Source organism: Sceloporus occidentalis, unplaced genomic scaffold (assembly GCF_023333645.1).
Source record: "Sceloporus occidentalis isolate IW3139 unplaced genomic scaffold, rSceOcc1.0.p SCAF_3, whole genome shotgun sequence".
In the NCBI taxonomy this organism is placed as follows: domain Eukaryota; kingdom Metazoa; phylum Chordata; class Lepidosauria; order Squamata; family Phrynosomatidae; genus Sceloporus; species Sceloporus occidentalis.
The window spans coordinates 247,668,236-247,695,943 of NW_028316983.1; the positions used below are offsets into that span (position 1 = coordinate 247,668,236).

At 42.4% G+C, this 27,708-nt stretch overlaps 1 protein-coding gene across 2 annotated transcripts; it reads right to left on the minus strand.

The window, feature by feature from the left end:
• Positions 1–34: 34 nt before the first annotated feature.
• LOC149317741 (ubiquitin carboxyl-terminal hydrolase CYLD-like) lies at positions 35–27,047 on the minus strand. 2 transcript variants are annotated; one of them, XM_089518131.1, is made up of 15 exons: positions 26,375–27,047; positions 23,407–23,891; positions 22,183–22,458; positions 19,107–19,182; positions 17,005–17,216; positions 16,458–16,611; positions 15,935–16,082; positions 15,423–15,533; positions 13,761–13,852; positions 12,270–12,336; positions 11,776–11,908; positions 9,631–9,739; positions 8,605–8,723; positions 3,366–3,585; positions 35–2,020 (listed from the first exon to the last, which is right to left on the minus strand). In XM_089518131.1, exons 2-15 carry the CDS (start codon positions 23,860–23,862, stop codon positions 1,836–1,838), a joined length of 2,358 nt encoding a protein of 785 aa, XP_089374257.1. In that variant the 5' UTR covers positions 23,863–23,891; positions 26,375–27,047; the 3' UTR covers positions 35–1,835. The 2 variants fall into 2 exon arrangements, with proteins under 2 accessions (XP_089374257.1, XP_089374256.1); XM_089518130.1 differs by lacking the exon at positions 26,375–27,047 and adding an exon at positions 26,193–26,269.
• Positions 27,048–27,708: the final 661 nt, after the last annotated feature.

Consider the following 27,708-nt stretch of genomic DNA (forward strand, 5'->3'; position numbering starts at 1 on the left):
AGAAAAACGTCTTTGGACAAAGTTAACACCCAAGTCAAAAACAGATAAAGCTGTATTGTTGGAATACATTTTAGAATTGGAAACTGACATTACACTGACTTATCAAAAGAGTCAATTCTATTTTCCTGAGACTGTTTAAGGTACAAGTTATAGAAAATAATGAGATAGAGAAAAACAACAACAATTACTACCAACACAGACTCCAGCATTTTAAATAACAAACAGAGGGAGGCAGAAACATTGATCAAGCCAGCAAAGAGGACAGACATTGCACAGAACGATTCAGATGCAAGCAGAATCCCAATAGCTAGTCTTCTCAGGCTAGATCACAACAAACAAAAGGTAACAGTCACAGCATGAGTCCCGTTTATTGCCAGGTAACTGGTATTAATTAGTCTCAATTAGGCAACTTGCATTAATTAGTTTGTCCCAGTTATCTTATTTCCAAGTTCTAACAGCTTGCAGATGCAAAAGATTACATTCAGAAAGTTTCAAGAGCTACATCCTCTGAAAAGTGTGGAAACACTTGACAATCATAGGTCCAGTGTCTATGGAGTTTTCCCTGTGCATAAGGCACTTTGCCTTCCCCTCGCCCTGGATTTATTGCACACTACTTACTAGACAAAAGCAACAACTTTCTTTTAATCTATCAAAAGATTTTCCCCCTATTATTGTGTATCTACAGAAGACATTCAGGGTTCTTGTGTATGTTAGGCAAAATAATATAATAATGTTTTCCAGCTTAATAGTACTGGGGGAATATCTGACTGTCCAGCCATTTTTATCAATTGAAAAAGAAAAAATCGGTCTACCCCAAAAGAGAAAAATGACAGAGAAACTTTTTCATAAATTGGGAGGAGAGGGAAGAAGGCCTGTTGTACCTACTTCTAGGAGACAGTCACAAAAACATAGATGGGGGCTAAAAGTGACAGTTTCTGTTACTCCTGCATGGACTGCTCCCTTAAGTGCATTAACTATAGGCTGCATGTGTCCCCTCACACCTCTGTGGCTCTGTGAATCTTATCAGTGTGGGAAAGATTGAAGCAGGAAAGATGTGGGGGTGGGGGGACCCTCCACAAACCTGGGCAATCTTTTCCCTTAATTGCTTGGCCCAGGCACAGCTGAGAACCAAGACTTTGACTCCAAGTGCACATCAAGCTGGAGACCCCACCATCAAGAAGCTTGAGTCTTGATCTAAAATTGGGAGGCTGTAGAAAACTAAAGTGACATTTGTGTGCACACAGGGCAAGTATAGCTACCCAGGGATACAGACAAACCCCATGTGCAAATGAGCAGATGTTGCTGAGCCCGTAGGATTCCAGGTCCAACCTAGAACTAAACACAGAGAGAGTTTATTGCCTGAGATAGTCTGTTCCCACCTCCCTGCTGATGAGGACGGGAGGAAGAGGAAATCGTACTGAGATTTGGATTCATAGAACCCAGATGAGAAAAATCAGGCCAAGCCCCTTCCTGATTCAGAGTCACAGCACAAGCAGCCTCTGCCCCAGCCTGGCCTTAAGGTTCTTCACACTACAGTTCCAGGTGAAAGGAAAGTCAGTTCACATAAATGCCAATAACTTGTGGGAAAGGTTCGCTAGACCCAGGGTAGGAACCAGAAAAGTGAAACAAGTTATTCCTATGCTGCTGTTAAGTCTGGGATTGCAGATGACATGAATTGCCACCATTGCCAAAGTGAATCTAGTTCCACTGATTCCCTTCTCCAAAGGCAATTCTGTAAACAGGACAAGTGAAGTTTCAGAAGAAGACAGCAGTGGAAAAGCTCAGGATCCCCATCACCTCTGTTTCACCGTTTGTGATATGATGCAATCTACCCGTCATTTGTAAAGTGCCATTTTTTTGCTTTGGTACATGTACATGTAGGCATCGCAGAAGAGGCGCTTGGCCACTCCCTCCATGTCCCTCGGCTGTTCCATGGCCAAGGTGGCCACTGGCATCTCCAGGTACTTGGCAACCTCTGGGCACAGCGTCACAGTGGGAATGTTGTAGCCATTCTCATCACCTGAGCCAATGAAAGAGAGAAAGTTATGAGGATTCACAGATACACTTGTGTTCATATGAAATGGCTCCCTGCTTGGGAAAACAGAGCCGGCTGACCTCTAAACGCACAGGCACAGTCATACATGGGCACCATATGGAATTGCAGCTGTCCAAGGATGGAGCTTCTGTGCCTCCCGACAATGTAAGCAACACCCCAAACCAATAGTAAGAGAGTGGTCCTATCTCCTTGACTGCCACTCCTGGGCCATCACCTCCGCTGTCCGCCACAAAGAGAACCTCAGCCACCACAGAGCAGCATAAGATGAAAGGGAGGAAAGGAGGAAGACTCAGACGTTTAATGGGAGGGCTAGACAGGAATTGCATGTTTCTTCCTGGAAGCCTCCAATCCTGACATACTCTCATACAAGGGAATGTTCCCCATCATGTGCTCTTCATCCTCTTACTGGGAAGCAGCAACGCTGCCCCCTGCCACACCACAAGTTTATATAGGCTCAAAGGTCAAACAAAAAATAAAAGCATCCCAATGGGACACATTATCGTTTATAGATGGTTTTCTGTTCAATCCAACCTGTTCTGCCCATAAAATCGTGTGCTTTCGTATCAGAAAGCACACGTTGCAATAGAAAAATGTGCTCCCCTCCAAAAATTCTTAGAGCCACCAAATAGGAATCAATGCAATTTAAAATTTTAAGAGCAATTATGCAATTGATGAAAATTTTGATACAATATGCATAGGAAAGTGTTAATAATAGGAATTTCAAAAGGCATCCTGCTACTGTCCAACATGTTTAGTCAAAAGTAAAACGCAGCAACCTGGACAAGACTGACTTATTTCCAACATGCTTTTAATTCACTAAAAGATGACACAGCCCTTCCTTGTGTGTCCTATTGATAAGGAACGAGCTGATTATCATTATTATAAATGTTAAATTACAAATGTTAGCTTTCCCGAGAGAGGTCAGAAATCTCTCCTGCAGCACCTTGATCCTTCCCCTTAAAACACTCTTAAATCCCACCCCCAGCACTGCATGAAGCACACTGCTGGCTCAGACTCCAGCTGCCCCATCATTTTCATTTCTGCAGAAAATTAGCAACCGCCATTTTATGATTGTGCCCATGTCCAATTCTTACACTTGCACTTGTGCCCATAGGCACCAAATAACTTCAGATCCCTTCCCCTGGGATTCACATTAAATAAGTGAGCTGACTGGTAAGCAGAGTAAGAGCTTCCTTTCCCAACACGCAGACACCCTTCCCAAATCATGACCCATGTTCCAAATTCTTGGGGACATATAGGCAGAGCTCATCAAAGGGCACCAGCACTAGGACCACATGTGATCACTTACCATGCCTGTCTGCCATGCTGTCAAAAAACATCCAGTTCTCTTTCTCTGGTCCGTACTTCACAAAGGAGACATAATGACTGGTCTCAATGCAGAGAACAGCAAAGAGCTCCAGCTTCTCCCTAGGTACCCGCAGACTGCCATGATGGCCATCCCTGCGAAATTCCTCAGGGATGTGCAATTTGGTTGTCTGATGGCCTTTGCGCTGGTAGTGAGAGTGAGCCTGTAAGAAAGCCAAAAGGATAATACAGCTTCTTTGAAACCTTGGAATGGAACAGAGTACTGGAGACAAGATATTGCCTTCTGGCCAAAACTTTTACCGTAAGTTGATTCCAAGACAGAGAATAATGTCTGAGACAATACAGTTGGCTCTCCACATCTGCAGCTTTGACTTTTGTGGATTTGTGGGTTTGATTAATACGTTCTCTCTAGGAATCTCTTAAATCCTCCAATGCAATTCTGCTGGAAGCTGACCTTAAAGTTATGTTGGAGAATCTAGAGGTTCCTAGAGAAAATACCTAATTCTTGCATGTTTATTTCTAAAAAAATATGTAGCATGTGGACTTTTAGACAAGACTATGTATCTCATATCATTGTAATTCCTGGTATTGGTTTCTTTTCCTTAGTTCTTTTTATAGGAATGATCCTCAGTATTAATATTGGAAGGAAAATTTCTCTAGGCATTTGTATGTCCTCCAGAATGAGTCTATGATCACTTCCTGGTAGATGCTGACCACAGAGTTGCACTGGAGGACCTGGGAATTGCTAGAGAGGTGTTCTCTCAGGTGAAAAGAACTGTGTTTCTTTATTTACCATTTTTCCATTTTCATGTGGTCCTCGACCCCTAACCCCAGCAAATGTGGAGGAACCACATCATTGATATCAATGACCATCAGACAGACTGAATAAATGCGTGCAACATTTCAGGACACCCTGAATCCCTGCACTCCAAAATGCCCAGGTCTCAATCCAACATCCCTTCAGGGTAGCATAAATAGCCACATGCAGAGCTTCACTATGCTGAGCCACATAACCTCCTACACAACTTACTGTAAAACCCCTGAAGCTGCCCTGAACAGCCATTTCACACTTCACAGCAAGCAGGCAGGATCCCCACAGCCAGAAGCAGGATTACAATGATACCCCTGAAGGACTCTGGCAGATCTCAGCACTAATGTCATCATTTTGCATCTGGCTATGGGGATTTGCCCACATGCATCTCCAATTACAAAATCAAAGAATCCCAGAATTGGAAGAGACCCCAAGTTCAGTCGAACCCCTTACCATACAGGAATGCACAAAGCCTTCCCTGTGACATATGGTCATCCAGGCTGTGTTTAAAAACCTCTAAAGGAGGAGACTCCAGCACAATCTGAGGCAGCAGTGTATTCCACTAGAGAACAGCTCTTACTGAGGTAGAATCTCTTTTCCTGCAGTTTGAATCCACTGCTCCGTGTCCTAGTCACTTCAGCAGCAGAAAACCAACTTGCTCCATCTTCAATACGACAGCCTTTCAGATATTTAAACAGGGCTATCCTCACCCCTTTACTTTCTCTTCCCCAGGATAAACATATGCTGCTCCCCTAAACTGGCTTCCAGATCTTTCACCATTTTGGTCACCCTCCTCTGGAAACGCTCGAGTTTCTCAACATCCTTTTTGAACTGTGGTACCCAGAACTGGACACAGTAGTCCAGGTGAAGTCTGACCAAAGCAGAATAGAGTGGCATTATTCTCCCCTGATCCTATCTTCTTGCCATGAAGCATGAAATGACTGTGTAGGATGACTTGGGCGGGTTACAGACCTCCTATTTGGGGCAGGCTGTACCCACCCCTTTCCCCGGTGTATCGGGGCCTCAGCTGTCAGAATGGCAGCCGCTGAGGCCCCGATCCGCCACTTTTCAGGCTGCAGGGAAGCGGGAAAATGCCACTTCCCCGCAGCCTGAAAAGGGGTGTCCTTGGGGCTTCAAGCCCCAAGGACACCCCGCGGCGGCAGAGAGGAGGAGAAAGGGGCCACTTGGCCCCTTTCTCCCTTGCTTCGCTGGGCGCAGCCGTCTGAAGGCTGCGCCCAGTGACGCAAAGCGGCGACGCAAACCAGGAAGGAGCTCCGAAACGGAGCTCCTTCCTGGTCCGCGGAAAGGTCGCACTAAGCACCCTGGTGCGGACCGACGACGTCACGCCTGCGCCGCCTGGTATAGAGGCGGCGCGGTCGTGACATTATCATGGCGGCCCCCTTGTGGAAGGGGAGCCGCCATTTTGTACGGACTCAGTCCGTACTAGGGTTAGGGGGGTGCGGAAGCACCGCACCTTCCTAACCCTAGTACGGACTGACTCCGTACTTTAATGGCGGCGTGTAACCCGCCTTTAGGAGTTTCATAGTAAGTTGGGTGGGAGGCTATAGCTGCTGCACAGGGAGAAAGAGAATACCCACAGCACCCAAAAAAGGACTTCTGCACATATAAAGGACACTTATCTTGTGTATGCCCCTTAAAGAATTCCAGGCCTGGACTAGTTGGAAATGACAAGAGTGGATGTCACCCTCTCATTAATTCTAAGGCCTGCCCAGGGCCTGGGGCAAAATGGAAGAGTGTTGTTGAACCAACTGTGATGAAATTTAAAATAGGTGGAAGTGGGAAATTTGCCAAGGAAATCCAACACAAAACTATATTTGGCTTCAAAAGAGGAAGGTTCTCTAAAATAAGGATATTGCTAAAAAGGGAAGTCACAAGGGTGAAATCTATCCAGAAAGCTTAACAGTTTCTCAGAACCAAAATAACAGAAACTCAGCTACGGTGTATGCTTCAGGCCGGGAAATTTACTGCCAAGTCCAAGAAATCATTAACAAGTTAATCAGGACCGAGAAGAACGCTACTACAGAAGAAAGACTTCTTTCAGAAAAAGGAAGCCTTGTCCAAGCGGGGATAAGAAGGACCACAAAGTGGCATAAGAGAAATGCAAACAAACAATAAAGGATGCAAAATGGGATTCTGAGGAACCCACTGCTAAAAACATTTAAAACAACAATTTTAAAAAAACATTTCAAAGGCAAGAAATCAGTGAAGGAAATGGCTGGCAACTGGATGACAAGGGTATTAAGTCAATGATAAAGGAGGATAAAGGAAGATAAAGAGTTTGCAAGGAAGCTTAGTATCTGTCTACAGTGTGAAAGATATAAGGCAGATATCCCTGCCGGCATCTTCAGTAAGGAAGGAAATGAGGCACGTAGCAGTGAAAACAGATACAGTTCTAAACTATATTGACAAACAGAAAATCAATAAATCCTCAAGTCAAGAAGGTATTCACCCAGATTAAATGGGAAATAATTGATCCTTCTCACAAAAATGTGCATACATGCCCCTCAGATCTAAATATAAAGTAGTTGCTATTACACAGCAACAAGCAGGCTTCAAACTATAGCAAACCTATGAATGAGAGGCCTCCAAAAGATTCTGTATAATGATGCAAATAGTAGAAAGTAACGATGTATGAATACTATTGGGTTTCACAGAAATTAATGAAGCACTAAGAATACTGAAGTTAGAGATATAATAACAATCAGAAGTAAATTAATGTACAAAAAACTGCCTCTCTCACACAATTGTTAACACAGGAAGTTTAGAAGAAGAAGAAACAAAGAAAATTTGTCTTTAGTGTGCATAATGTAAACAATTGAAAGATGTACATATATGATTATACATAGGTCAGAAAAGCACTTATATTTATGTACACAAAATTTCATACCAATAAAAAAGAGGTTAAAAAAAAAGATTCTGTATAATGATGGAAATGTTTCAGCCCAGGAAAAACAATAGAAAAAATCTGGGAGGAAACAAAAATATGTCCCCACACCTTTTTTTCCTCAAAAAAGGAAAGGGAAATGGAGCGTGAAATGTTTTCTTTTAGAATGAATAAAATATCCAATTCCTGCATGTTTATTTCTAGACTTTTAGACAGGACTATGTAAAGTATCTCATATCACTGGAATTCCTGGTCTTGATTTCTTGTTCTTAGTTCTTGTTATAGGAATGACCCTCAGTATTAGGAAGGAAAATTACTTTTGCCCTCTATATTGTCAAGGAAATAATATTTTAATAATAATAATAATAATATTTATTTCTATACCGCCCGGTGGCAAAGCCAATCTGGGCGGTGAACAACATAAAAATTTACAGAATAAAATATACATAAATATTTATACTCCCTTCCCCCCCTTTAAAAATATTAAACACTTAAATGTATTAAAATGGGACTATAACAATGTATAATTATACTATCCTAAACTAAACCCCAAAACCCTCAGGAAACAGAGGAGACAAAGTAATTTTCCTTCTTTATTAATACTGGGCTTTTAATATCTTTATTTGCAAAATCTAGCCAGCTGAAGGTTTCCCTCTCCGCCAGAAACTAGCCCTGTGACTTTGGGTTTGGGGGGATCCACCTGCCCCAGCTCTGCATGCGAGTGACGCCAAGGGAAGGCAGGCACTTCCTTCTCTCTCTCTCTCTCTCTCATTGTTGTTTTGAAAAGACAAACGGCAGGTTACACAGACAAAGAAGAAGTCCAGGCGGGCGAATGCAGCAGAGTGTGGCTTTTAATATCAAGCATGATAGTTTCATGCCAAACCAAGTCGTACATAATGTTTTTTTACCATATAATAACAAAGTGGCTTTCAATCCGTAAAGAGTGCTAAGGGTGGTCTTATTAATTTTTAGGTTTTCTTCTCCTTTTATTGGTCTTTTTTCTCCTGTTCCTCAAAAACTGGCAAAACCAAACAATTCCTTATATATCAGGTTATGGATCTTGTAGCTCCATTTTGACAAATCCCACACACTGCCCCAAAACAAGGAAAGAAAGAAATCTAAATGTTTAGTTTGTACTTATATTCTGAATAAACTGGATTTTTAATATCAAACATGATAATTTCATGTCAAACCAAGTTATGGGTAGTGTATTTTATTTTCCTATAGCAACAAAATGACTTTGAATCTGTAATGGGTGCTTAATTTTGCATTTGTTTTTTTCCCCTTAACATTTCCATTTTCCACCAAAAAAACCAGGTAAAACAGTTTTCCATGGCTTCAAAATTTCTTGCAATTTTACTTTAAAGTGGTGTGTGTGTGTGTGTGTGTGTGTGAGAGAGAGAGAGAGAGAGAGAGAGAGAGAGAGAGAGAGAGAATATATATATATTTAAAAATCCTCAGAAAAAGTCCCAAAGGGAAGGAATCTAGGAAAGAAAAATGAGATACCTGGCTGCAGCAAGAATCACAATACTGCTTTAGGCCCGTGTCTGCAAACTTCTTGTCTTTAAAGCATGCTGAGCATTCCTGGGTGGCAACATCTCCACACACAAAGCACTCCCTGGGACCTGCGGAGGGAATCCAAAGATCAGACTTTGCACCTTACAACTACATGCAACTCAGGAGGCACCTTCCAATGAGAAAGCTATCCTCAGGCCAAATTCATAACTCATCCTCAACAGGATGGTTCCTGCCGCAAACCAATTCTTTCCAGGGCCAACTCCCACACCACACTGTTTACATACTACTGATTTGATCACACAGGTAGCCTGGATAATATCCAGGCCACAAGTGTGAAAGTGAGACACCAGTGCTTTTTCTCATGCTCATCAGGTAAAGCTTCACCATGTGAAAGCAGCTTTATACCTCTCAACACACTTGTTCTTACAACAGTCCTGTATTGTATATGTATTATCCTACTTGAGAGTATGTATTTTCCCTGGATGAAGATTAACCTTCCATTATGAAGCCAAGCCCTCCCTCTAGTCCATCTGCCTTGGTCCAGACCTCGGAGGTAGAGAGGAACTGCTGGACCTCTTACCCTCTCCCTCCACCCCTCCCTTCTCCTTCTGTGCCATGTCTTTTTAGATTGTAAGCCCGAGGGCAGGGAACCATCTAACTAAAGAGATTGCATGTACAGCACTGTGTAAATTTACAGCGCTTCATAAATAAAGGTTAATAATAATAATAATAATAATAATAAAGTATATAAAGCAGAAGGGGAATAATTTGCTCCCCAGGAGAATACAGAGCTTTATGAATGAGAAGGAATTCAAACCTTTCTCTGCCCCATTCTAAGACTGCTCTATCCTGGTTGAACCTCCTGAGTCACTCTACTGGCCATGGTCATGGATTCCTTCCCTGAACAATAATCAGTTTGACATGACGCCCAAGAAGATGGATGACATGCCAGGTAAAGGGACTCAGCTGTATTGGCAACAGCCAATTTGTGTTCCCATCTCTCCCCTTACTTACTATCCAGCAGCAGATCAGTGATGTCCAACTCCAATGAAGGGATGATTTTACTGAACATTTTGTATTCCTTTCCAAAACGTGGCATTTGAATGATAAAGCAGGATGGAATCTAGGCAGATGAGGAAAAAAATCAATCCCAGTCACCAGCCAGGACTTCCCCAGCTATTATGTTTGGGAGGGGGAATGGAAGATGGGGTAGTCTACATGTATCATGTCACATTCAGTACAAATGACAGCAGACTCCTGTATCTTTGAGAACTGTGTCAAAGACAGCGTTCCTGAAGGTGCAGCACTTCCTCTCCCTGGATGGATTCCTCCATCATTTGTAAGGGCCCAGGGGTTCTGCTGGCCAATTTTGTACCAAGCCATTTGGCTCCTAATTTCTCCCCAATTCTACCATCCACCCCACCAAGCCCTATTCATTTTCATTGGGTTTTCACTTTTGGCATATTGTGCTCCAGATTTATATAAATGTCAGGTAGTCCAAAAAAATTAGGTTTCCCCAAAGTCTCACCCCTTAAAAATGTACATGGAAAAAATGGAGAACCACATTTTGGAAAGTCTCCAGTAGTTCTACCTCCTATTTACAATCCCAGCCACCTTTTTATAATAAAAAGCTGGGGGGGGGGGACTAAAATTGAACTTTCTTTCTTTTCCAGGTTCAAAAGGAAGGGTCAATAGGTTCCGAGAGGAAGCAAAATCCCCCCTGCCCCCAAGTGTCCAGATATGAAATTATACATAGGGCATGGATTGGTAGAGCAGAGGCTGGGTACATTGGGCTGCCCCATGAAGACCTCTGCCCCTCGTAGCTCTGTGTTAATTAAATTTTCAAACAGAATAAAATTATCCCTCAACTCATAGCAATATAAATAATAATAATAATAATAATAATAATTTGTTTTATTTATATACCGCTATTCCAAAGATCATAGCGGTGAACAGCAAGTAAGCTAATTAGCAAGTAAGCTAATTTGCCCCCAACAGTCTGGGTACTCATTTTAGCGACCTCGGAAGGATGCAAGCCTGAGTCGAGCTTGGGCCCTTTTGCTGGTCTTGAACTCGCAACCTTGTGGTTTCGAGTGAATGGCTGCAGTACAGGCATTTAACCACTGCACCACCAGGGCTCCTAAAGTTGCCTTTTAGGATGCTAGAGATCTCACATCTATCTAGGCCAATACTTTTTGTTATGATTGATGATTGGCAGAGGCTCTCCTAAGGTTTGAAGGAGAGGAAGGTCATTCCTATCACCTCAGGTACTCAGAATGGAATATGGAACCTCTTGTATCCAAATCATCTCTACAGCTGAGCTACAAGCCTTCTCCAATGGATGGTTCTGCATAATTTATTGTTGGGTTACAGTAGATTCCTGGGGTGTTAGCCCCTTTTCTGGGAGAAATGAAGACTGATTCAATTAAGACTCAGCCTCCATTAGCAAAGTTCACATGTGGAAGTGCTAAATCTCTTGGGTCTCTCAGAGACTAGTTTTAGCAAAGTAAGGCAAACAGGCAGTATGCAAACTTCATAGCTAAAACCTTTGCTAATTGCATTTAAAGGTACATTCAAACATATTTACATGCAGTGCTTAAGCCCTGGATAGCGACAGAAAACTTTTAAGAAGAGTGGCTTTGATGAGTGTATGCTCTTTGAAGCCACTCTTCTTAAAAGTTTTCTGTCGCTATCCAGGGCTTAAGCACTGCATGTAAATATGTTTGAATGTACCTTTAAATGCAATTAGCAAAGATTGATATCTTGAGAGAGGAGGAAGAGAGAGGAAGAAGTCTTTTATGTAATTGGAAACATATCCAGAAAGTCATCTGGTCACATTAGATACATCCCTAGAATGGGTGACTAAGCAAATGGGGTAGGTTTTAGAGACAACACATATAGGGTAGAGGCATGCAGGAAACCCTTACTGTCAAAAGCCCTACTTCTCTGCTAGCGAATGGTTGAAGGAGGTTGAAGAGAATGCTTGGTTTGGAATAATTTTCTAACATTTATTATGAGCACAATATCAGGATACATTTTTTAGAAGAGCCTCACAGCCTACATTAAAGCCTTTTCTACACATCTCTTCTGAAAGCCAGGTTACATGCTGGAGGGTCACAAAGTCAGGAACCATAATCAATTAGGGTCTACATAACCAACCTCCACCAGTTTGAGATCAGATGAAAGGAAGGAATGTTCCACCAGCTGCTGAACATTGGGCACCACCAAATCCTCCTGCTTGTCTATGAATATCTGGTAACAGTAGCACTCTTGCTCCTTGAGCTTCCCAGACCTGAAAGACACCAAGCAAGTGGTTTCGCTGTACTTATCCATGTATTCTATCTCACTCCTACAAAAGGAATTCTTATGACTAGCTTGGCTGTTTCAACTGTGCAAGTACTTCTTACACTGTTCCCATTCCTTATAGAGAGCATGAGCTGCAGAGATGCAAAGTGTTGAAATCAAGATGAGTCCACTGGGCTTACTAGCCTACCATTCTCAACTGAACCCTTTATGCAAGGTCAATTGCCACATTTATATCTTATATTCGATCTAATCAAGCACAGGATTTCCTCATAAATACATTCATTTCTTCCTAACTCACAAACAGTGTGTCTGGCATTCTCAGTTGTTTGTAAAGAACATGAACTTACTGCAGTTTCAAAAGTGGCTCTATTCCCAGGATATGGTGCATAATGAGATTCAGAAACTCCTCCGGGTCTAGAAGGGCAAAGGAAAATTCCAATTAGATGACACTCCTGGTTATTGAAATGTGCCTTCATGATGACTCTGACCTATGGCAATTCTCTCATAGGAATTTCTTGGCAAGATTTATTCAGAAAGTTTGTCACTGTTTTCCTTTGAGGCTGACTTGTGCAAGATCAGCCAGCGGGTTTCCATGGCTAAATGGGGATTTGAACCCGGGTCTCTAAGATTTCTAATCCAACACCCAAACCAATACAACTTACTGGTTCTCACTCCTGAGTCCCTTCTCCACAAAAAGTGAGTCCTTCTCAGAGAGTTAGAGCTACTGTTTAACTGAAAGCAAGTAGGATGGGTTCAAGATGTGACAAAGTTAGCTTCCATTAGTTAGAAAAATTAAACATGCAGATCTGAGGAGGAGAATTCTTTATCATTCTGACCCAGTAAAGCCATCAAAGGGGATTTTCACCCCAGTATTACAGGAAACTTTATGAACATGTCATTTCATAATACAGAATTCTGTTGTTGTTTTCCACATCCAACAGGTCAGCTCTCACTAGGTGAACACACATAGATTAAATATTCACCATGCAAAACTGACAAAAAGGACCCAAACAAGTAATTTATTTAACCACATCAAAAGCAATGAGGGAAGCAAGATGTCGGGTTCTCCTTTTAAACTAGGCTTTGTAATTAAAAAGCCGTAAGTAAGTTTCTTAGAAGGAAAAGGAAATAAAATCGCATTGAATTAGCACTAAAATTCTCTCATGCGAATACAGGAAGATTGTAGTAGTTTTCAGGAAGACAACATTTTGTGTTGGTGGAACTGTATATTTAGTGATATGTCAGTTAGTTGTAGTTGGTTTGTGTATCGTTGAGTATTAGATATATAGTAACTGTGGATGGTGTGTAGTGAGTGGGGATTAGGGGGGTTATGTAGTGCTTTTATGTTAGAATTGTCATTTGACTTTTGTTAAATTTGTAGTTTGTATATGTAATATTTGTCATGTATTGTGAATTTTAAATTGTGATTGTTGTTTTAATGAAATAAAAGGTATTAAAAAACTAGGCTATATGATATTGCAAAGACTCAAGTTAGAGAGAGAGAGAGAGAGAGAGAGAGAGAGAGATAGATATCAAGACACCTAGTGACTTATGGTGACCCCATGAATTTCAGACAAGGAATACTCAAGAGGTGGTTTTGCCAGTTCCTTGTAATCCCAACTTTCTTCCAAGGAATTTCAGGAATCTTTCCTACTCTGCCCTCACATCCCACTTCTTTTACGCTCACAAAAATCATGATGAGCATTAGGTCTAGAAACAAGGTTCAAGAACACCCAAAAAAGTTTAGTGATTGAACGGAGATTTGAATCTCGGATCTCTTGGTAACACAACAAACCACACTGTGGTATAAAACCTGAAAGGAGAAGAAACACTACCACCTTTCTCAGAAGTGGCAAAGCTTGAACACTCTCCCTTCTCAGTCAGCTGATGTCGAAGGTCCATCACACTTCTTGCAGCCACAAAGCCATTCCTAAGGTGGGAGGAAATGGTATCACTTTCAGCAGACAAAGAAAACCCCACACCCCCAAAAAACAAAAAAGCTAGTAATCAAAGCAAGTGTGCATGCATGTGATGTCCCTCAAAATTCAAATCCCAAGTTATTTATATATTAACTATATTTGCATGTACCTCCATATAAGTGTACATTATTTTGAGTATTTTATTCTTCTTCTGAAAGGGGGAGGAAGGAGGCAAGGAGCTAGACAAGAGCTAAAGTTGAAACTACTAATGTCCATCTCCATCCATGACGGAAGATTTTTCTCCTTGCTGTAAAGTACATTCCTTTCATTGAACTGTGTTGAACTGCATATCACAATTCTAATCTATTCTATCAAAAATGTTTCTGGCATATAAGGTCTAACTTCTAAAACAAATTCATTTTTATCATTAGGAATACAGTATAGTTTGCCCATGCACGGTAAAGAGGAAATGGTGGCGCCATGCCACACCACGCCACATGAACGAGCCCCATTAGTTTCAATGAGGCTCAAGACATGCAGAACTTGCCTTACGCGGCAGGGTTCGTAATGGATCGCCGCATAAGGCAAGGTGCTCTGTAGTAGTGTAGCAGGACCGGCTAAAAGAAGATGTGACTGGCTAGTCAGTCCAATCAGCCACAATTTGCTAACTTCTGTCAAAGTATTCATATTTTCAGTTTGTCTAAATTCATTATAATCTGTCTGAACTAAAACTTCTCAGTTGCAAGAAGCCCATCAGCTTATCCATAAAATAACACTATCATATACAGGATCATTTTATTCTGTATTCTCAATAATGATTACAGTGGGACTTCCACATTCCCTGGGGTTAGGGGCACAGGACCCCCATGAAAGTGGGGAAATCGCAAATAAAAAAAACGCTTTTTTAACCACAGAGAATACTTGTCCAGGAATCTCTAAGTCCTCCAGTGCAACTCTATGGTCAACACCAGCAAGATGCTGACCATAGAAGTGCACTGGAGAACCTACAAATGCCGAGAGAAGTGTTTTCTCTAGGAATCTCTAGGTCTTCCAGTGTGACTCTGATTAACTTCCAGAAGAGTCATGCTGGAGGACCTAGCGATTCCTAGAAAAAACATATTAATTAAATTGGCAAATAATCAAATCCTCAAAAAGCCACAAATGTGGAAGACCAGCAGTACATGAGTTCTGAAAATAAACACTTTGAAAAACCATATCATCCTATTAGAGAATCTGTGTGCATCATTACACTGCAAGTGCACTGTCCCACTCCTCTATTTCAAAAGTGCAGATGGTCTCTCTATTTGTGGATGAAGACTATAAAATATCTTAATCAAGATTTCCCTGATTCTTTCTTTGACTAAAACCTCCTCCATTCTTCCTGTCCAAGAAATTTCTCCGAAATTTCCAGAAAGCGGCAAGCCTACACCAAAAGCTGCACTGACACAGTGCAATTGTGAAGCCACAAAATACTGTATGTAATACAAGTAGTCACACAGGGAAGCAAAGCAAAAAAGCGGTGGGTATCCAAGGCAAAGGGCGGCTGTTTGAGTCTGTCAAGACACAGAATTAGCAACTTACTGCCTGAGAGGGTTGACGATTTTGTCTCGAAGGATCTTCTGAACATGCCCATCCTGTGGGAGGGCAGGCTTGTAGAGCATGGAATCCAACACAGAGGTGCAGGAGAAGAGGCTGTGGTGAGAGAGGACGGGCTTGGTAACTGTACGGGTTGCAGCAACACTTCAGAGTGGAGGACGGTAATAGAGGAGTAGATTTTTTTAAAAAACTGACAAAGACAGAGAGAAATTGAAGCAAGAGTATAAGCAACAGAGGAGGAAAAGCTTGTTTTTTTCTCCCCCAAAGACAGGGGCAATGATTCAATTCACCTGGGAGAACATGCAGGACAGCAAAGATTGGATCATGAGAAGAGGAGGTAAGAAACATGATTAAAAGTCATTCAAGACCTAGGCGATCCCTTAGGGTTCCTCTGGCAGTACCGAGTTAGTCAACTTCACACAGTCTGAAAAGATCTACTTCAGATTCCCAAATGCTTGTTGCATGCATTTGGAAAAGACCTCTGTGGAACTGCCTACCTGAAAAGTGCAGCATCCATGTAACAGGAGTTGCAGTGGCCTTGGATCCCTCTCATCCGCCCGTGTAGGACATTCACAGCCATGTCATCCCTGAGGGGAGGGGAGTTGCTCAGCTCACCTGCTGCATCCAATCCACCAGAATATTTTTCTTGGGGGGATAAAAGATAGCTATTGTGAATTTCTCTTCCTTAGATGGTGCTCAGAAAGTGCAGCTATACATCATGGGGCAATAATGTGATTTTTTACTATTCATCCCCAATAACCAAGTCAGACACTCAGAGTAGGGAGAGGCAGTTTTCCTAACAATACCCAAGGCAACAGCTTACACAGACATGCTGGAAATTCTTCCCAATTTGTCTGAAGTGAAATTATTCGGTCAATGGCATGGGGCAAAGGCAAGGGCAGTGACTATCAGACATTAAGAGAAACTGGTGAGGGCTGCAGACAGTCAGTTGACACTCACCATATAATTACAATACAGGATATTTGAAATAACCTTGACAGTGGCATGGAAAGAACTTACCCAGGTCAGTGGGCTCCCAAGAAGTTTGTGTCTTAGACTGAAAGCGCATATCTGGCTGGCATGACTCCAGCTTCACAAAGAGCCCCCGCTTTGGAGGGCAGAGGAAGTAGCGCACTCCCTCAAACTCTCCATCTGAAACTCCCTTCTCTTCATCCTATAAGAACAAACAGTCAGAGACACAGGGCCTAAAATTCTCTATAAGAACAAGTTCATCCAAATAATTGATCACTATTGTTCGAGAAAGCATATTTCTAAGAGACAAAATGCATATGGTGGCTGCATGTCAAGGAAGAATTTAGGTCAAGTGACAATGAGTAGCATATCTTGGGTTTACAAAGTGTAAGCTTATTGCCCCCAACAATCTGGATACTCAATTTAGCGACCTCAGAAGGATGCAAGCCTGAGTAGAGCTTGAGCCCTTTTGCTGGTATTGAACTCGCAACCTTATGGTTTTGATTGAGTGGCTGCTCAAATTCCTAAAATAAAAAAAATGGAGTTAAAGTACATTAAAAATACAAAACCCAGGAATTCTTTAAATGGCACTTACCAGCTCAATCCCAGCCATTTTGTGCTGCATTTTAGGCAGGCAGCCAATCCAGCGAATTGTTCCCGTGACTGAATTCCCCTTCTCTAAATTAATCTGAACCATGGAGTTGACACCAAGGGAAGGTGACTTCTTTTCCTTCTCCTCTGTGCTCTGACTTCGCTTGCGCTTTAGCTGTTCTTGAAAAGCTCCAATATCGGTTTCCAATTCAAAACCTGAAAAGAAATACACATGCTCTACAAATGACAAATTTTGCAGTTATACTACCTGATGCCATTTATTGCCGCCTTGTTGAAGTGCCCGAGGGAGAGATGGGGATGGAGGCAGTGCTAAGTGAGAGAAGGGACAGGCAATTGTTTTCTTGCTGGCCTGTTTATTATTCCCTTTGACAATTTAAGCCCTGTTGGGATGCTGGGATAATTGGTCTGCTCCTGCTATGCCTAAGAAACCACTGAGTGACTTATTTAGTTCCTCTTACTTAAGAACACCCAGTCTTTGATATTGGTTATACTTTATCTTCTGACCCACTGGGTTACAAAAGTACAAATCTGAACTGAGTCTAGAACACTTGAATAGCAAGGTTAACTTTTAATTGCATTTTGCAGCTCATTTTAATTTTAGCTGCCAAGGAATTGCCAGGTGGTTTCTGCATATTTTTTTACCCCTGTATTTTAACTATTTGTACTCACATGCACTATGTTGCCTTTGCTTCATCAGAATATAAGAACATAAGAAGAGCTTCCCAGGCTCATTTAGTGGGAACAAGGGAGAGGGCTTTCTAGGTGGCTGCTCCCAGGCTATGGACCTGCCTCCCTCAAGAGGGCAGGATGGCCCATCTCTGCTCCCCTTTCAACAGCAGGTAAAAACATTTTTGTGCCGTCAGGCTTTTCAAATGGACAAAGATCAGACTTTCAAATGCTCTGCAAGTCAGATGTCAGATTTGTATATAGGTTTTAATATGTTTTACTATTTTAGTGTTTGAGTGATCCTCAAAACAGAAGAGGCAGAATATAAATAAATATTTCATTCATTCATTCATGTGTTTAACTTTTAAAATTAATTGTATTCTAAACTTTATATTTTTAATTCTTCTGTACTGTTTTTAATTTGTTGTTGCCACTTTGAGTTCCTATATTGGGAGAAATGCAGGATATAAAATGATGATGATGATGATGATGATGATGGGTCATGAAAGACTACTGGGTCTAGGGTTCTATTCACTGGAGCCAGTCAGTTTCCCACAGCAATCCCACCAATAATAATAATAATAATAATAATAATAATAATAATAATAGGATTTATTTATATGCCGCCCAATCACTGGGAATTCCCTGCCCTCAGGCTTACAATCTAAAAAGACAGGACACAAAAGGAGAAGGGAATGGTGAGGGGGGGGATCAGGTCCAGCATTCTTCTCTCCCTCTGAGGCCTGGACCAAGGCAGATGGACTGGAGGGAGGGCTCTTTTTCTTAATCAAGGCCAGGCCCGATGGCATTGGGCCTGTCCTTTCACTCCCTCCCAGGCCAGAAGATGACAGTTGGAAGGAGGGAGGGGAGGGCTCTTCCTCTTCAGGCCCAATGCCAGTAGCACAGGAATGCAACAAACACACACTTGTGGTCCCCAGATTCTGATATTAAAAATCATGCTGTCTCTGATGCTCCAGAAAATCTACATCTATCATAACTTAGTAGGCAATCAGTATTCTCAACAGCCACAGATTTGTCAAACCCTCTTTTAAAGCCTCCAGACTGGCAGCCACCTATACACTAAGTGCTGTGTGAAGGACTTCCTTTTGCCTGTACTGGTTCTCCAATAGCTGGTGTAGAGCAAACAGAAGAGTTTGATTTCTCCCAGGGCCTCTCCTCACTTTCCCTTCTCAAAAAATAAAAATAAAAATGCATAAACATATTTTCCCAGGGGCTTGAAAGAGGAACAATCCATTCTACAAGAGGAAGAAAACACAGCAGTTCATTCCGAAGTGCTAGGGCTGGTGTGCCTTAGATAGCAGCCATGGAAAAATGGGAGGATCTCTTGTACTTCTGCCACCCTTTAGAAAAAGAAATATGGAGCTGCTACAAGGAGAGAGCATTAAAGGGCCAATTTACCTGGGGACAGCAGTTCCTCCTTCACCACAGAGTCCATGGGGATAATTCGGAAATCATCTGCTGACCCTTCTTCCTCCTATGAACCAGAAAAGAAAAACGATTACGGACTAAAGTAAAAGCAAGGGAATACACCCCTCCATTTCTATTAGTAACAGCTACACTTTATACAAGCATCATTCACTGTTTGTACCAAACCTGACTTGCAAAAGAGGCCCTGCACCTTGGAGAAGTGTCTCAGCTGTTACTCAGCTCATGTAGGATCCTGACTCATGTTGTTTATTGTTTCTAAAATAGTTTTAGAGTGTATGTTTTTAATATGGTACATAGTTTAATTCAATTTTAATGTTGCTTTTTGAATGTTTTAACTGCAATCTGTTTAATATGTAAGTTGCCTTGAGTCTCAGACTTGAAAAAAAGGCAGGCTATAAATAAAGTTAATAAGAAGAATAAGAATAGAGTACTGCTGAGGTCTAGAGAGCCAGAGAGGTGTAGTGGTTTATATGACTCTGGAGACCAAGGATCAAATTGCAGCTTGACTTTGTAAACCCACTGGGTAACCATGGGCAAGTCACACTCTCTCATCCTCAGAGGATGCCAATGGTAAACCCCCTCTGAAGAAACCTGCCAAGAAAAACCCCATGATAGGTTCATCTTAGGGTTGCCATAAGTTGGAAACAACTTGAAGGCACACAACAACAAGTGGTGAAGTCTGTTGGGCTTCACCATAAACTGAGAATACATATCCTAAGAAGGGACCATAAAAAATCATCTGCCAGGATACCTTGTATGTTAATGGTGACTTTTTATCATTAAAAAACCCCAATGTTTTCCAAAATACTGCTCTAGTTCCTATAAGAACAGTGTTCTGTCCCCCAGGCTGTTTAACAACTACATGAACCTGCTGGGAGAGATCATCCAGAGTTTGGGGATGCATTGGTACCAATATGCTGATTATTATTATTATTATTATTATTATTATTTGTATTCCACTTTTTCACAAAGGAATCAAAGCTGATTCCAACAGTATAAATAAAACATCAATTAAAAATTACAATGTAAAAGCCCCCAAACCCCAACCCTCCCCCAATCATAAAAACAGTGCTCAACCCATAAAAAGAGATTAAACAGAAAAAAATTAAAACTATCCAAAAGGAATACATTAAAATTTTGGGCAGACTAGCTCAAGAAATGAATCTTCCTCTAGAAGGGGTGGGGACAGGGGTGATGGTATCAATCAATTTTTGTATCGGTATCAATAGAGGGGGGAGGCAAGTCTAATGGATCTAACCTAGTCTGGAAAAGCCTTGCCAGAAGAGATCCGTCTTAATAGTCTTTTTAAAGACTTCCAAGATGGCAATAGGATGGATCTCGGCTGGCAGGTCATTCCAGAGCCTGGGGGCGGCTGATGAAAAGGACCTCTGGGTCACCGCTGAAAGTCTGGTATTCTTAGGTTGTAGCAGGTTCTTCCCAGAGGACCGAAGTGTGTGGGAAAGATTGTATGGGAGGAGGCGCTCCCGCAAGTAATCAGGACCCAAGCCATGTAGGGCTTTAAAGGTTAGGACCAACACCTTGTACCTTGCCCGGAAGCTGATACCCATCAGTGCGGCGCCCATGTGGACAGGACGCTGCCATGATGACGCCGCCTGTACAGACTAGGGTTCCAGAGGATGCGGTTGCCATGCGTTCTGGAACCCTAGTTTATGCGCTGGCACACTGCTTTTGTCCAGTGTGTCTCGGGTCATACATAACACACATATATACACACACACACACACAAACAATCACACATCAAACAACATAACCACCATACCACAATACCTATACACTAGTTATACATTCTAATTCAACTATTCTAATGTAGACATCAAACAAAAGATATAACAGAAAAAAGCATATTCTATTCACATACTTCCCAAGTAATCCATGTAAACCAAGAAAGAAGCATTTATTATCCTAAGCAAGCTTTTAATAAGTCATTGCTCTTAGGGAGGATTCGCACTGGGTTGTGTGATTTGTTTATTTATTTTTAAACTTCTGCTATGTTTTTATAATAATGCTATACTGTTTTAATATAATTTTTACATTGTTTTAAATGTGACAATTTAAATTGTGTCAGGTTTTAAATGATTTCTTCTGTAAGCCACCTTGGTATGGGAGAGCGGTGGCATATAAATAAAACACAATAAAAATAATACCTAAATAAACATCTATGTGGAGAAAGTCCTTATCTGTTGTGGCTTCCCATGTGGTGAGCCCTCCACATAGAGGCCTGACTGGCACCAACTTTGGTTTCATTTTGGCACCAAGTTTAAACATGAAAGCCATTTTTTACATGTTCATGGGTTTAACTGGTTTGACATGTTTTAAATTGTTACGGTATACATATTTAATATGTTTTAAGACTGTATTTTAATATTTTAACATTTTAATAACTGATTTTATTGTATACCAACATAAGATCATTGGACATAAAGCAGGACATAAATATATTAATTTATATTTTTTAACTTACCTAATATTGTGCAATATATAAAATACAAAAGAATTATACTTACTAAGAGGAAGACTAACTTTTGCTTGCTCTCTAGCTTATGACAATTCCTTACAGGTCCAAATGGAGGAGCGTGACTAATGCCCTCTTTCTGGGTTTCTTTCTTGATTCAGGAGTAACCATCCTGCTTCCCTTCCCCTGCTGTTCAGTAGATGCCCTTTTCCTTACCTGTAGCTTCTCCAGAAGACATTCAGGTTATTATTATTTTCATAACCAGGTTATAGCCTGATATCCCCTTCCATCTTCTCACTGAACTCTATAGTCGCCTTACACTAAAATAAATTGGTCTTAATCTTGAAGTGCCACAAGCTTTCCTTTTTTTATATGTACCTACTCTGGACATCATTCTACCCATTTCCCCACATAAAGTCAGGTGTACATTTTCATTTTTCCTCATGACCCTCTCTTGTGCAAATCCAAAGCCAGACACATTGCCCTTCTCTACATCCAGGGCCACCAAACTGGCAGGTACAGATTAACGCCTGTTCCAGAAAGATAGAAAGACAGGGCAGATTGATTTCTTACCGGACATACTTTAACCAGCCAGGTGCTTCCTTCTTTATATACATCCATGGCTATCCCACGTGTGAAGGCATCATCTGAATAGAAGCCAATGGTATCCCCCACTTTCACTGGCATCACCACAACTTCATCCAATTTCCCCTCCTCTTTTCCATTCTCCGGTTCTTGTAGAAACTGCAGTTTGTTAAGCGGCACAAAAAGGCCACAATTCTGTTTACACCTGAAGTATTCTTTTCCATTATAGGAACCATCGCAGTGGCCCTTGCCTACTCCATTACCCTACAGAAAGAACAAACAGATTACATTAGGTTTTAGGTGATGAAACAATTCAGATTAGATGGGACAGCCCTGCTTTAGCCAAGTTTTTGCTCCAAACAGACAGACATCCATCTGCAAGCATCCTTCCACCAGAGCAGGCAAGACCTCTCACTATATGTATCAACAAACCTAACATTACAGAACTAATGTGCTACAGAATAAAATTTAGGAGTCACTCTATTAAAAATAAAGGCCTGAATCCTGTCAGTGCAGCACACAGGATAGCTACACTCCTGAAGGTGATGCTGGGAGGAGAGAAAAGGGCTGTAGGCACAGCAGCCATGAGGGAAATAAGACAGTGGAGAAATAGGCTGCATGGATCATCCGTCCCTCACCAATATTATTAAATTCTGGGGGGAAAGTGTAACCACTAGCGCAGTGCATTAACAGGATTCTGGATAAGATTTACTTCTTGTTTTAGATTTGCACTGCCCCAAAAGAACATATTTATCATTCCAGATTTAGCTCAAATAATCACCATATGGTCTCTGCATCATATAATTGTCAACTCCAACCTCCTTCCTCTATCTTACGACTGAAAGCAGTCCACAGGCAGGACATTAAAAAGACCAGATTGTCACACCATGGCCAAGAAAAGAATATTTTTTTTCTCTCTCTAACATCCAGGTTTATGGGAGAAACATTCATAAGCTTCCAAAGGTTGCATGTTGCAGTCTGAACACTGCCTGGGTCAAAGTAAACACAAAACAGTTTGTGCCTTTCCAAAAACATTTCAGCAATGAAACCCACTGCTCTAAGAAAAAACCGGTGAGGCAATGCACTTCTCCTCCATGCATAACTGAGAAGCATGTTGAAGACTGAGACAAATTATATTATCACTAAGCATCATTATGGACCACAGAGACCTAAATGCCTCAGGACGTCTCTGGTCTCCTGAGACCTCCTCACCTTCAACTCCACTCCAAAGAAAACGGGAGAGTGTCCAGATGGTAAAGGACTTCTATGGAGTTTCCCAATGTAGCAGATGGTGCCAAGGAACGTCTCATGGTCTAATTCTACCAAGACTTGTTGACCCAGCCTAGCATTCAAGGCAGCATCCAGAACATGCCTTTCCAGAAAGCAGTTCAACCGTTCCTGAACGTTGGTGATAGCCAAAAGGAAACCAACCACCTTGTCACTCAGAGGCTGCAGACTTTCAATGTCCATTGTGACAACAGAACCATCATCTTCCATGACGAACCTCCAGAAACGCGTGGATGCCATGCTAATGTGCCGTAGGTAGGTCTGTTCTTTCAGGTAACACATACTCCCTGCAGGAAATAGCTTACTGCCATAGGGTTGGTTTTCAGTCAGGATATAGTAAATGTTCCTCTCCCCTTGTGAAGGCTGGCAGGAGGAGTGCATGGCTGCAGGATTCAGCTTAGAGTTCAATCCTAAAACAAACAAAATCCACAATTACACGGGGCCCTTGGTATCCACTGGGCTTTGATTCCAGGATCCCCTGTGGATACCAAAATCCGTGGATCCTCAAGTCCTGTTACATACAATGAGGTATTAAATGAAGCCCCTTATATAAAATGGCAAATCAAGGTTTGCTATTTGGAAGTCATATATTTTTAAATTAGTTTCAAACCATGGATGCTTGAATCCATGGAAAAAAAATAAATCCATGGATATGGAAGCCTGACTGTACAACTTAGCAGATCTATTTTAACCTTTTAAACATAATGTTAAGGTATACTTCCTCTAGGGCCTAAATGTCCTAAAGGCACCAGATCCCATCTGATCTTGGAAGCAAAGTAGGGTTCACCCTGGTTAGTACTTGGAGTGGAGGCCATCAGCAAATGCCAGGTGCTGGAAACTGTACTTCAGAGGAACTGGCAAAACCACCTGAGTATTCCTTGCAAAAGAAACTCATATGAAATCCATAGGGTCACCATAAGTCAACAGGTGACATGAGGGCAGATACACGCAGGCTTCGTCTGATAATGTTTGCAAATTAGCTTACAGACAAGACAGCGTCCGTAGTCTCCATCACTTTCAGCATTTAGTTCAGCAAATTATTTATGTATTTAGAGCAAGTGTACTTAGAATGAGCTGACAGAGATTCTCAGCTCTACATAGATACAGTCCTAAAGGACTCTTGTAAGACAAGCCGTGGCTGTTAGGCCAGTTTATGGTTGCACTGAAGAGCCGCTCTAGAAAGAAGAGCAGCCAATTATAGCTGCCACTGTTTGTAGAATTCCATTAACCAAGGCTGCATTCGTCGGTGAGGTACCTCTATGTATAAGAGCAACCAGTCTTCCTCAAAGACTGGAAACAGTGGAGACAGGACAAAATGCATTTTCTGGATTATGCTTAACTTCACAAGGTGCTTTGAACACCTTAAGGTTGTGTGTATAGGAATAAAATGTCACACAAAACAGAGAAAGTTTATGGATATTTAGTTCACTATTTTATCAACAACCTTTGTCAATAAGTAAGTTGTTACTTCAGACAAAGCCAAGGGAATATGGCTGAGAGTTCTGAAGATAAAGAGACTTTCAAGGCGGTATTATCTGTTGCAGAAGCGCAAAACAGGCTTTCAGAAAATAGTATTCAGAAACCAAAGTCAATGTTTACATATCATTCTCCAGATTGCAGCCACTGGACAGAAGTGCTTCATCTATGTCTAAGCAGAGAAACAGTCATCTTGCTCTGTCTACACCAGGGGTAGGCAACCTGCGGCCCGCGGGCCGAATGCGGCCCGGCAAGGCCTTGGGACTGGCCCCAGCCCGGTCCTGCTGCCAATTGCCACCGGGGCCTTTGGCGTCTCACACGAGGGGCATGGTGGGGCAATTGTCTATAGAAGCCTCAGAAACATGCATTTATCTTAACATTTTTTTAAAAATCAGCAAATTTTTTCATATGTCCTCCATTTTTTATTTAAAAAGTGCCCTCCATTTGAAAATTTTCTCCTACATTTGTCCCGGTTTATTTATTTATTTAATTTTTTAAAAATTATTTAATTATTTATTTTTTGGCTTTGGCCCCCCAGTTGTCTGAGGGACAGCAACCCGGCCCCCGGCTCAAAAGGGTTGCCTACCCCTGGTCTACACAAAAGGGTTTAGGAGCACCTTTGAGATTAACTGAAAGAAAGACTTTTAGCATAAGCTAAAGTGCAGTGTAGAAATAATGCAGTTTGAAACTGCTTTGACTGCCTTGGCTCAATGCTCTGGGGTTCTGGGATGTGTAGTTTGGTGAGACATTTAGCCTTGGCTGCAAGATTACTCTGGTGCCAGAACAAATCACAAACCCCAGGATTCCAAAGCATTGGCCCATGGCAGCATTAATTCTGGAGTGTACATTAGACCTCAGTCTACTTCATCAGATGTAGATATGTCTATGCTAATGTTCAAAGCCAAAGGCCCCTTACAGACTGGCCAAAATAAAGCTGCTTCGAGTCAGTTTAGAGGTATGCTCTTTCAATGATGCATGCGTCCTAAGAGGCCAGAAGCCACACCAAAGCCATGGTCCAGTCCTAAGGACTAGGTCACAGATTTGGCACAGCTTCTGGACTCTTAGGACACATGCATCATTGAAAGAGCATACCTCCAAAGTGAGCCGAAGCAGCTTTATTCTGGCCTGTCTGTATGGGACCAAAGTCTTTAATTAGAACTGATCAAGTCTCTCTGGCTGTGGCTGTATCTTGCCAGCGTCTAAGCTCTGAGGCTGTTTTCCCGTGCGTCACGTACCGCGCCTCAAACGCAGCAGAAGCGAAACCAGACGAAAGCCTTCTAGCTCCGTAAGAGGTCCTTCAGGAGATGCTCCTCTGGGCCGCCGGAGAGGTCTCTGCACACAAACAGACAGGGAATGAATGACAATGGCTGATGGCAAAGGCGGCCTGGGCTGCCTCACTTTGGAAGCTACTGCTTACACTTCCTTGGGTCCAGATGAGTCATTGAGGGCCCACAGAGCCAGGCCAAAGTAGGGCTGCTTGGGGCCCCTTTGGAGGGATGCTGCTTCAACGAGGCCAGAAGCTGCGCTCGTCCTGGGGATGGAGCCCTGCGCGGGCGCTGTGTGAAATCCTCAGAGAGCGCTTTGCAGGCCATCCCTTGGGAAGCAGAGCAAGGAAAGGCTGCCTGTGGGCGGCGCACCTTCCACCTTGAATCCGCCTGCGATCGGCCCTGCTGCTCCGCTTCTCAGGGCGAGGCTCCAGTCTATTATGCAGAGTCTCGCCTTCTTCTCCTTAAACAGAGGACAGATATTCAAAGGAAGAGAAGAGCCTCCGAAGGCATTCGCTCTGTCTGGGAGCGGCAACGTCGATCACAACAGCGGCAATAACCTTTTCCTCCCTGGGGGCGAAGGGAGAGGGAGCCCCGGCTCGGCGGGGGCCGAGAAGAAGCCGCTCCGCTGGCCTCCTGCCCGGGGCCAACCCCTTCAGAAACCAGGCGCCTCAGAGGCCTAGGCCTTCGCCTTCTCCTCCTCCGTCTTCTGAGGGAAGGCCATAGAGAGGAGACGGGCCAGAGCGTCGACGTCCGCCATTTTCCCTCAGGGCGGCCGACCAATCACCAGCGAGGAAGGGCCTCTGCGGAGGCGTCGCTTTGCCCAATCGGGGAGGAGGAGGGGAGGACCAATCACGCGGCAGAAGGGGATCCGAGGCATTCTGGGAGTTGTAGTCTTGTGGGAATATTTCGCTTATTATTTTCTTTCTTATACCCTAATCATCATCGGCCAGAAAGGCCCTCAGGGCGGCCTACATCTCCCTGCCCTCAGGCTTACAACACAAAAGGAGAAGGAAAAGGAGAATGGCTCTGTATTACTGTTACTATTGTCATTATGAATGATACCTCATTATTATTCCTAAATATTATAACTGATATTTCATTATTATTTATCAATAGTATTATTGATATTTCATCAATATTCATGTATCATTTGTGAGATGTTTGTGGCATTTCCCTCCTCAGAGAGCTCCGGGGCCCAAGAACAACAAAAGCCCTTGCCTTCTGGTGAGGCTTTCCACAGCTGCCCTGCAGTGGGCTGCATTCTGCCACACTGTAGAAACAATGCAGGTTGACACCGTTTTAACTGCCATGGCTCCATGCTGAGGAAGTCTGGGCTCTGTGCTTTTGTCAGAGATTTAATCCCCTCAGACCAGACCTTTGGTGCCACTGTGTGTCTGTCTGTCTGTCTGTCTGTGTTGTGTGCCTTCAAGCCACTTCCAGATTATGGCAACCCTAAGGCGAACTTATCATGGGGTTTTCTTGG

Excerpts from the sequence above, each read along its gene's own strand:
- LOC149317741 (XM_089518131.1), bottom strand. The coding sequence starts at position 23,862 with ATGCACTCCTCCTGCCAGCCTTCACAAGGGGAGAGGAACATTTACTAT. Across the intron at positions 22,459-23,406 it reads TCTTTGGAGTGGAGTTGAAG|GGTAATGGAGTAGGCAAGGG; the intron begins GTGAGGAGGTCT and ends TTCTTTCTGTAG. Across the intron at positions 15,534-15,934 it reads ATGGATGCTGCACTTTTCAG|CCTCTTCTCCTGCACCTCTG; the intron begins GTAGGCAGTTCC and ends CTCTCACCACAG.